An 11,434-nucleotide genomic window follows, 5' to 3' on the forward strand; every position below is an offset into this window, starting at 1 on the left:
ATATTTTAAATGCGGTCTCACCAACGTCTTATACAACTGCAACATGATCTCCCAACTTCTATACTCAATATCTGACTGATGAAGGCCAAAATGCCAAAAGCCTTTTTGACCACCTTATCTACCTGCGACTCGACCTTCAAGGAACCATGCACATGTACTGTTAGATCCCTCTGCTCTAAAACCTGCTCTTGATCGACGTCACAAAATGCAATACCTCGCACTTCTCTGTATTAAATTCCATCAACCATTCCTCTGCCCACCTGGCCAATCGATCCAGATCCTGCTGCAATCTTTCACAACCATTTTCACTATATGCAAAACCACTCACTGTTGTATCATGAGCAAACTTGCTAATCGTGCCATGTATGTTCTCATCCAAATCAATTGATGTAGATGACAAACAGTAACGGGCCCAGCACCGAACCCCGAGGCACATCACTATTCACAGGCCTCCAGTACGAGAAGCAATCTTCCACCATCACTCTCTGCTTCCTTCCATGGAGCCAATTTGCTATTCATTCAGCTATCTCTCCTTGGATCCCATGCGATCTAACCTTCCAGAGCAGCCTACCATGCGTAACCTAAATGTAGGCCTAGTGAACTTCTCATTGTATTCTCATTTATTGAAGGGAAAGGAATGCCTTCAGTTTTATAGGTTCCCACATGAATATTTTTAAGTTCTCTTTTGTTGCATTTAATTATGTTCAAATCACAATTGGCACTCAATTTATTCTGAAGTGTTAATTATTTTAACAGAACATATGAGTAAGCTGTCGTTAGTTGAATATACTGTGTCTCTAACTAACTTGACTTCTTTTACATAATGGGTGAATGGTAATTATTGTCTAATTGTTCTGAAACCCTCTCTTCTTTTCCAAAAGAAAACGAGGGCCACTTTGGAATCATGAAGATGTCTCTCCAAAGAACCCAAACATTAAAACTGCTGAACAGTTAACTGTGTTTTTAAAACATGTAATATCCATATTCAAGCAATCAAGATCAGGTAATCAGAATTTAAGTTTTCAAATATGAATGTTCATAACCTGAGCAAATAAACTTTTAATCAAGTTCCGGTTTTTTGGTTTATTTAGATTTTCAGCTGGAGCAACTCCTCAGTGAAGTGGCCTTGCAGACAGCACTTTCATGTTCAAACAGACATTATGCTGGAAGGTCCTTCCAGATTTTCAGAGCTCTAAAGCAGCCATTGACTGTATCCACGCTCTCTGATGTATTGTCAAGACTTGTTGAAACAGTTGGTGATGCAGGGGAAGAGGCTCAGGTAAAAAATCAACTTTAATGAGAGTTAAAAAAATCGTCAATGTGTTCTTTATTTTACATTTGCAATATTTCCATGCACACCTGTATTCATATAGTTTAAGGAAAGTCAAGGAAAACATCCTAACAGATCAGCAATCATAGTGGTAGAAAGTCAAATTGAATATTGGTCAATTGAAGAATAAATGTGCTGCATTTGTGCGACTTAAAATGAAAACAGATGATTCTGCATGTATTTATCATCTGTTACACCTTATCTTCAAAACGGGAATTGGTAGTGGTGGAGAAAGTAGGTAAAATGGGGTCAGTGCAAGAGCAGCAAGCAGATGAAATGAACTGTTACAAAGCTTCAGTGGCAAGCAATGCATTAAGTACAGCAAAATAAAATGGATGTCGAGGTAGTGTAAATGTGAGTAGCAGAGTTATTGTCAATAGCTACCCATCTAAAATCATGAAGGTTATGGTTATGTGAAAATTTTGAACTGAGTGTTCCATCTGGAGGGACTTGATTTGAACACTACAACGTATACAATTCTGAAGCCAGAGAATGTTTTAAGTGTGTACTATTTTTGATTTGCATTCTTCAAATTCAGTATTTTATTGATGTTCTGTTAACAGGGTTTTGTTATAGAACTACTGCTCACTCTTGAGTCTGCCATTGACACATTAGCAGACACAATAAAGCATTATGACCTGCTTTCTGCACTTTCTCAGTAAGTATTGTTTCAATTCAAATATCACCCATCTTTTAAAAAGTATAAAGTTTTATCCTAGCTATATATTTGTAATTATAAATGGTTTTAACTTCAGGCTGTGTAATTGTTATTACAAAAGCTGTTATTTTACATTCACGTTTTATTTATGGAGGTATCTGGCTATGCAAGTAGACATAATGTTTGTATATTTTGGAAAATAATAAGTGAAGAAATTCTAGTTAAGTGCCTGGAGAGAGTGAAACAGTTAGCATTTTGGGTTGATAATCCTTTATAAAAAAACATTAGAGATGAAACAAATTAAGGTTCTATCTACCCTATCTACGCCCCTCATCCTTTTATATAGTTAGATCAGGTCTCCCCTAACGAGTCAGAGAAAAGAATCCAAGTTTGTCCAATCTGTGCCAATTGCTAATACCCCCAAATCAAGGCAGCATTCTGATAATTCTGCATCCTTTCCAAAGCCTCCACAGCCTTCCTTTAATGGGGTGACCAGAACTGCACATAGTACTCCAAATAGCCTACCATTTACTGTGCAAGTCCTGCCCAGGTTTGTCCTTCCAAAGTGCAACACTTTGCATTTATCTGGGTTAAACTCCATCTCCCATTCCTCAGTCCATTGGCAAAGTTGATCAAGATCCCATTGTCATAACCTTCTTGCCGAGCATTATTCCACCAATTTTGGTGTCATCCAAAACTTCCTAACCATGCCACCTACGTTCATATCCAAACTGTTAGTAACAACAGTGGACCTTGTATTGAGTCCTGTGGTACACCACTTGTTATAAGCCTCAACCACGACCCTTTGTCTTCTACCTTCAAGCCAATTGGCTAGCTTGACGAAAGATTAAAAGGAAGTGCTCTGGAAAGCAAAATAAAGTGATTTGAAATAAATGTTTAAAGTTGCCTTTAATTATATAAATAAGAAATCAAGCAAAAATTCTGAATGGTAGAGGTAATATGTGGGGATCATACATTTATGCAGAACATCATTGGGTACTGAATTTGGATGATCATCCATGAGTCTTGAGGTAACCAGGATGCTGGTTTGTGAAAGAAGAGTGCTGGGGTAACTCAACGGGTTAGGCAGCATTTGAGAAGAACGTGGGTAGGTGGCATTTCAGGTCGGCACTCTTCAGACGTTGGCTCGAGGAGCTGAATGGTCTACTGCTATTCCTCATTTGAAAATTGCTGCTATTCAGCTAAAGTGAAGTAAGGTCAGGATATAAAAGAAGGAACTCAGTCATAAAGTAAATAACGTTTTGAACAGAAAGAAAATTGTCATCTGCATTTGGTGTGTTCATAGGATAATCTTAAAATCTGCATGCTCCTTAAACATGCTAAATGATCTTTGTATTTGTACTTTTTACAGCACACATTTGGCTGATTCATTTTTGGGCACCAAGTTGGCAGCTAACAGGAAAAGCACTGGACAACTAAATCTAAGCACAAGCCCGCTCAACACCAGTGGTTTCCTAACTCATTATAGTTGTCATGCAAGAAGCAACTCCTTGCGAGCCAGTCTGCTGGGAGACAGGCATTGTGACAGACGTCGAAGTAATACACTGGATATTTTGGATGGGAGGGTGAACTATGGGAACCTAGCAAGGACTCGAAGCCTATCCTCTCTCAGAGAGGGAGAAATGCCTGACCAGCATCCAACTACTGACCCGAATAGTCTGATGGCCACAATTTTCTGGATAGCTGCAGCCCTACTAGAGTCAGACTATGAGTATGAATACCTTTTGGCACTAAAATTGCTCAACAAATTACTCACACATTTGCCTCTGGATAAATCAGAGAGTCGGGAGAAGATTGAAAAAGTGCAGAGCAAACTGAAGTGGACGAACTTTCCTGGACTTCAACAATTGTTCCTTAAGGGCTTTACCTCAGCTTCCACTCAAGAGATGACAGTTCATCTTTTGAGCAAACTAATTTCCGTCTCTAGACATTCTCTGGTGGATCCAGCTCAGGTGGCAGGTATGCTTCTGGTTTTGGTCTTCAAGCTTTCTTCCTTATTCTAAATTTACTTATTTGTTACTTATGCAAATTGTTACTAATGTTCAAATTGGAGGTTGGTGTAAGTTAAGCGTTGGTCAGAAAAACTAAGAAATATTCTCCGTCGTGCATTGTGAAGCCCAAAGTTACCCAGACTGTAACAATAAAAACAATAGCGAATAACAGATTGGACAAAAAACAGTGTTAGATGCAGGTGTTTTTCAAAACTAATACTTTGGTGCAGCATAGGAATGGGCCCTTCTGCCCACTATGTTTGTGCCGAACATGATGCCAAGTTAAACTGATCTCAGCTGTGTGAACATGATCCATATTCCTCTGTTCCAAAAGCTCCTGAAAGGCTACTGTCGTATCCGCCACCACCTCAACCCCTGGCAGTGTGTTCCAGGCCCAAGCCACACTCTGTGCAAAAAAAAAACTTACCCCGCACATCTCCTTTAAACTTTCCTCCTCTCACCTTACAGTTATGCCCTCTAGTGTTGGACATTTCCACCCTGGGGTAAAAGATTCTGACTGTCTAGCCTATTTATGCATCTCATAATTGTATATAATTCTATCGTCTCCCCTCAACCACCGATGTTCCAGAGGAAACAATCCAAATCTATCTAACCTCTTCCTGTAGTTAAAATCCACTAATCCAGGCAGCATTCTGGTAAACCCTCTCTTCACCCTCTCCACATCTTTCCTGTAATGTGGCGACTAGAACTGCATGCAGTACTCCAAATGTGGCCCAACCCATGTCCTATAGTGCTGCATCATGACTTCCTGGTTCTTATATTAAATGCTGCTAGCAATGAAGGCAAGCATACCATATGCCTTCTTTACCACCCTGTCCTAATGCTACTCCTATCCTTTATGACCTTATACAATAGTTAATTGAATTATGTTGCCCAGAAAAATTGGAAGACTTGCTGGTGAGAATAATTGTCAACTCATCCATCATTTGTTGAGTGCCTTCATTTCAGACCAGTAATTAGGACAATAAACAAAATAAACTCCCATGCTGGATCATTGGAATATACATCTGATTGAAGTAAAACAGCAAATTCTGAGAATGTGCTGCAAATCTGAAATAACCATGTAAGCCATGATGGAAAATGTGTTGTGTCTTTTTGTTTTAACTTGCATTTGCAGGTTTAAAAAAACCAATTCATGTACATAAGCTATAGGAGCAAAATTAAGCCATTCGGCCTATCAAGTCTACTCCACCATTCAATCATGGCTGACCTATTTTTTCCTCTCAACCCCACTCTCTTGTCTTCTCCCCATAACTCCTGACACCCGTACTAATCAAGAATTTATCAATCACCGCCTTAAAAATATCAATTGACTGCCTCCACAGCTTTCTGTGTCAATTAATTCCATACATTTACCACCCACTGACTAAAGAGGGGTATGGGCTTTGATGACTGAGTCAGTATTTAATTGCCCTTCATGGTTGTACTTGAGAAGATGGTAGTGAGCTACCGTCTTGAACCATTGCAATCTTTGAGGTGCGGGTGCACCCACAAGGAAGGGAGTTCCAAGATTTTGACCTAGTGACAGTGAGGGGGCAGCAATATATTTTCATGTCAGGATGGTGTGTGACTTGGAGGGCAACTTCCATGTAGGTAATGATCCCATGCTTTAGCTACCCTGTTCTAATTGAGTAGGAGGTCATGGGTTTGGAAGGTGCTGTCTAAGGAGTTTGGTGAGTTGCTACAGTGCATCCTATGGATGGTTAAACCACTGATACTGTATAATAGTGCTGGAGTGAGTGGATGGGGTGCCTGTCAAGCAAGCTGCTTTGTCCTATTTATTTCATTTTAAATAAGAGGTCAGGCTGCAATTCGCAATTTTATTACACCTTTTTTACTTTGAAAATCTGCAGGCCTGTCGTAAATAAAGCTGCCTGAGGTTATGACAAGTTTTTAACCAGAGTTAACGTGTGAGAGTGATGTACTGTTCTTTTTTTAAAAGCTGCAGCTTTAATTTGCTTATAAGTCTTATTTTTGTAACCAACACTTTAGTGTATACATTATTTTGTATAAACATTTCTGATAACATGAAACTTTTCTAACGAAAGAGCAAAAATAAAAGTGGTGCCTGTGCCAATTAGAGTTTACAGTTGACCCTTGAGTACATCACATGTGTGTTGGTAATCTTAGGTGATAAGCTAGGCAATAGATTGGAATGTAATACCTTTCAGACCATGGACAAATTAGCTCAGGTCTTTATTAATTCCTTTATTGCACACATATCAGGCTTGAATTGTTCATTTTTCCTTTGTATATCATTTAAGTTCCTCACCTGACACTCGTAATGCATTCTCAGTGAGAAGATTGTTTATGGAATCAGCATCTGGTATATCCGGTTATACATTATTGACATGCTGCTGTGCCAGGATCTTTTGACTGTCTTGTGCTGTTATGTAACTGCGCTAGGAGCCTCTGCTGGTGCTCTAGCACCAATGAATCGCCCCAGGCTCAGTGTGAACCACCACCGCACCTTCTCCAACTTCTCCTCATGCTTCCTGTAATTGGAACGAACCAGAACTGCATTCCACACGTGGGCTAACCAAAGTTTTATAAAGCTGCAACCTCACTTCCTTTATTCTCAATACACCCAACTTATTTGGAATCAAGTTCATGGGTCATTTACTTATTTATTCCTGTTTATCATATTAACTGTCATAATCTGGATTTGACCTAATTTTGATTTATTTTCAGGGTTCCCATTAAATATTCTATGCCTGCTACCTCATTTAATTCAACATTTTGATAACCCTACGCAATTCTGCAAAGAGACCGCTGACAGAATAGCAAAGGTATGAACCGAAATATGAACAAATGCATAAATAATTTTCTTCTTGAATGGCGTGCACAGCCTAAAGCTGTAGATCAAGGGTAGACAGCCAGGCCAGGGCAGCATCAGTTAATTGGTGGATGGCTTTGATGCCACCAGGGAAAAGCCTCTGTGAGTAATCATTCACAATGTGTGGGATGATCTGGTCTGGATGTCTGCAGTCGCAAGCAGGGCTGTCTGTCATCCCCCACTTATGCAGGTGATGGAAGATTGCAACCTTCAAGTGGTCCACCCTGTGTCGATGATTGCAATCAATCCGACATGCACAAACATAAATTTTACTCAAAAGATTATTGGGTGAGTTTCAAATCAGGAATCTGGATACATTGTCTCATTGAATGAAGTGACTGATATACAAGAGCCAGATTTGATGATGGTACATAAATAAGTTTGTTAGACCCTTTTAAGGAAAAAAATAAGTTATGAAGGGTTATGGCTAGGTTAAATAAGTGGGCAAGACATGGACAGACAAAGTATAATGTGGGAAAATGGTAGGTTTTCCATTTTATAAGGAAGAATGAAAAAACTATTATTTAAATGGTATGAGTCTACAAAGGGATCTGAGGGTACAAATACATGAAACAGAAAAGGTTAGCATGCCAGTGCCATAAGTAATTGAGAAGGCTAATAGAATGTTGGTCTTTATTGCAATGGGTATCAAGTATAATTATAGAGGTAATTTTGCAGGGTAAGATCACTCCTGGAATGCTAGAGTTTGGATCTCCATGTTAAAGGAAGATATGCTTGCACTAGAGACAGCACAGATAAGATTCAGTGGGGTTGATTCCTGAGATAAAGGTTTTGATAGATACAGTAGGTTTGTGTAAAAGAAGGTGATTTTATTGTAACTAACAAGATTTTGAGGGAGATTGACAGGGTAGATGGGAAGGGAATGTTTCTTTTTGTGGGTGGATCGAGAACTGGGGGCCATAGTTTCAGAATAATTTGGCCAGTTTAGAAAAGATGAGGGTTGTGAATCTTTGGAATTCTTTTGAAAGAACTGGAGGTGTCAAGTAACTTAATAATATATTAAAGGCAAAGTTGGCACAAAAGAAGTCCAGGAGTCTGAGGAGAGAATAGGAAAGCGGTTATGAAATTAAGACCAGATCAACCATGAACTTATTGAAGGAAGAATTGGCTCTCCTACCCCTCTTCCTGTTGTTCATGTTGTGAAAATATCAGTGCGTTAGAAAACTGGCTTCAAAGTGTCATACGTGGGATAGCTAAAGGACAGTTATAAGAAAATGGCATGTATAGTTTGAGAATGACAACTAAATCTAAAACTAGCTTATTTTATTTTCATGTGTGTTTTCTTCTTACAAACTTGGGGTACTAATTTGATAGCTCAGAACAATGTTACAAGAATGTTTGAAAAGTATTTTTCTGTTTTTTCTGCTCAAGTTAAGCTGAAATTGTGGACATTGTCGCACTGCATTCAGTTTTTAAAGTGTCTAAGCAAAAGTTTTGTACATGTTTATTTTTGAATAATTTATTACCTCGTTCTCAGGTTTGTGCAGAAGAAAAAACAGCCACGCTTTCCAACCTGGCTCACATGATGAGCCTGTATAGTGCACACAGTTATTCACGAGACAGTGCAAATTGGATTAACGTGGTTTGCAGATACCTCCATGATGCATTCTCAGATATCACTTTTAACTTGGTCACCTACTTAGCTGAGGTAAGTTTCTGAAAGTTATTTGAAGTGTTAGTTTGTAGAGAGTAATATAAAAATAAATAATATTTGTGTATTTAAATTTCTTGTTAACTGGTGTTGACCTGGACAACTTTACTGTTTGATTAATAAAATTGGCTATTTATCCTGTAGCTCTCTTTCAAAAAATGTATGTATTCCCAGAGTTCTGACCTCTACCACTTATCCATTACTTCTTCCATTTACCATCAAGTACAATTTCATTTTTTGCTGCTGATTTCAATTAGTATTGATCAAATTTCTTCAGATCATAACTTCTTAATCTATACAATGTTATCACAAAGAGTGAATACCAATACCTACATCTATTTTAATGGGGATAGTAGTGTTTTTTTCATGCATTCTCCTAAGCTTTCTACTTCCTTATTGTTGTAAATCAAAGGATACGGTGATATATCAAAAGTATTGTTTGTCTTGCACTCCCAGCTTTGGCATAGCCATTCAATGATAATGGTTGCACTGCAATTCTCACTCCTGCCACTAGATGGAAGATACAGTGAATCCAGTGGCTATGCCTATAGCATACGTTGGGAATTTGCTTTGCTCCAACTTATCAACAAAACTTCTGGCACTGCAGTTGTTGTATAATCAAATACATGAAAGTAGAGTTTACTAAATCTTAATTTACCATGTACAGAACTGATGCTTATGATGTCTGCTCTTCTTGCATTTAGTGTTGATAGCAGTCAATTAAAATGGAGTTTGTAAAATATTACTATGATTACTTTTAGTACATAAAAATGAAAATTGATTGCAAAGGCATTACATCTCTATGTATGATTTCCTTCTTCAGTTATTGGAAAAGGGCCTAACGAGTATGCAGCAGTCATTACTACAAATTATATATAGCCTTCTGAGTCATATTGATCTGTCTGGAACACCAGTAAAACAGTTTAATTTGGAGATCGTGAAGATCATTGGGAAATATGTGCAGGTGAGTCCTAATAGACAATAGGTGCAGGGTTAGGCCATTCGGCCCTTCGAGCCAGCACCGCATTAAATAATGTTGTAACGAAATAATGTTGTGATGTTTTTTAATTATAAATTACAATCCCTAGCTTTTACCTTATAATAGGTAGGAATATAAGAGTTTGTAACTACTGACGCATATGAGAATGGATATTTTGATCTATCCTCAGAGATGTGGACTCCCAGATATTTAAAACAGTTCACCCTATCCACAAGATCCCCATTTATCCTCAATGGAGTGTACGTCCTCGGATGATGTGCCCTCCTAAAGTCCATGATCAGCTCCTTCGTTTTTTTGATGTTCAAGAGGAGGCTGTTATCCTGGCACCAGAGTGCTAGACCAGCCACCTCCTCCCGGTAGGCCTTCTCATCGTTGTCTGAGATCAGGCCCACCACCACAGTGTCATCAGCAAACTTAATTAATGAGTTGGAGCTGAACCTAGCCACACAGTCATGTGTGTACAGGGAGTACAATAGGGGGCTGAGGACGCAACCCTGGGGCGATCCTGTGCTCAGGGTGAAGGACTTCGATGTATTCCCTCCCATCTTGACTACCTGGGGCCTGGCAGTGAGAAAGTCCAGGACCCAGGCACAGGGAGTTGTTGAGCCCCAATTACATTAGCTTCCCGGCCAGTCTGGTGGGGACTATCGTGTTGAAGGCTCAACTGGAGTCTATGAACAGCATCCTCGCGTAGCTCAGGGGATATGGGGAGAAGGTAGATTCAGATTCAGATTCAATTTTAATTGTCATTGTCAGTGTACAGTACAGAGACAACGAAATGCATTAGGAACGGAGTGGATGATCAGCCATGATCACAATGAATGGCGGTGCTGGCTCGAAGGGCCGAATGGCCTACTCCTGCACCTTTTGTCTATTGTCTATTGTTACCTAAAATTGGAGAATTCAATGTTCATCGGATTGATTATGGTGGCTCCCAAACTGAAATGTCACCTATCCATGTTCTCCGGAGATGCTGCCTGACCTGCTGAGTTACTCTAGCACTTTGAGTTTTTTTTGTAAACCAGCAACTGCAGTTCCTTGTTCATTCTTCAGTAAATAACGGTTTGACAAGGTAGCCATTTCTAGATTTTTTTTTGTTTACTGTTGAAATTATATTTAGAAAGCAACTGAAAATGTTTAATTTCTTATTGGACATTGTGTGATTTATAGTTGAGGCAAGTTAATTCACAAGTTAATTTAGCCTTTCGTTAAAACTTAAATCTCAAAGATTATATCACAGGTTTATTTATATTTCAAGGAAACCTCCTTCACATGGACAACTATTTCTAACCTGTGATTAAAATGTCTGAGACATGAATTGAGAGAAACAGCCTTTATATATAGTGCTTTTTTTGTTGCCTCAGGGTGACTGCAAATCAGACAGTGGAGTAAACAGTACAAAACACAAACTTACATCACAATGTGTACCATAAAGGGGATTTTGCTTTTTGCTTTGATTTGCTTTCAAAGATTTGACTTTTTGAATGTAGTGAGCTTGAGGCCAGCAGCAGGAGAAATGAAAGCATTATAAAATGCACATTACTGTTTCTGCTTTTGTTAATCTTGGCACTGCAATATAAATAGTTATAACTATAATTATATGTAAAATATTGTTCAAAGAATCTGTCAATAATTAGAGAAGGTGGATGTCTAAGATAGTAATCACGATAGCGGGGCACTTAAATTATAATACTGATATCTGGACCAGTCTATTAGAGCAGTGACCACTGAATGTGAATGACCACTCCATCTGTCTTCCATCATCATAGTCATTTAACCCTGAAAGGATTTTGATGGCATTTCAGCTGTCAATTGTGTGTGCACATTTGCCCAAAAGGAATAAATTACATGGGGTCATGGCAGTTGAAAGAACAGACAAAAATTCTCAATTTTCAATAATGACAG

The 11,434-nt window shown here is 38.8% G+C and overlaps 1 protein-coding gene across 9 annotated transcripts in view; it reads left to right on the plus strand.

The window, feature by feature from the left end:
• fryl (furry homolog, like) overlaps positions 1-11,434 on the plus strand; it is a 299,072-nt gene that overhangs the window by 226,694 nt on the left and 60,944 nt on the right. For all 9 annotated transcript variants that reach the window (XM_055636452.1, XM_055636425.1, XM_055636427.1 and 6 more), the window contains 7 exons: positions 882-1,003; positions 1,092-1,279; positions 1,894-1,988; positions 3,361-3,968; positions 6,713-6,810; positions 8,356-8,526; positions 9,353-9,493. In XM_055636452.1, coding sequence (XP_055492427.1) covers positions 882-1,003; positions 1,092-1,279; positions 1,894-1,988; positions 3,361-3,968; positions 6,713-6,810; positions 8,356-8,526; positions 9,353-9,493 — 1,423 coding nt within the window. The remainder of the gene's footprint in view (positions 1-881; positions 1,004-1,091; positions 1,280-1,893; positions 1,989-3,360; positions 3,969-6,712; positions 6,811-8,355; positions 8,527-9,352; positions 9,494-11,434) is intronic.

This window comes from Leucoraja erinacea, chromosome 1 (genome assembly GCF_028641065.1).
Source record: "Leucoraja erinacea ecotype New England chromosome 1, Leri_hhj_1, whole genome shotgun sequence".
Classification (NCBI taxonomy): Eukaryota; Metazoa; Chordata; class Chondrichthyes; order Rajiformes; family Rajidae; genus Leucoraja; species Leucoraja erinaceus.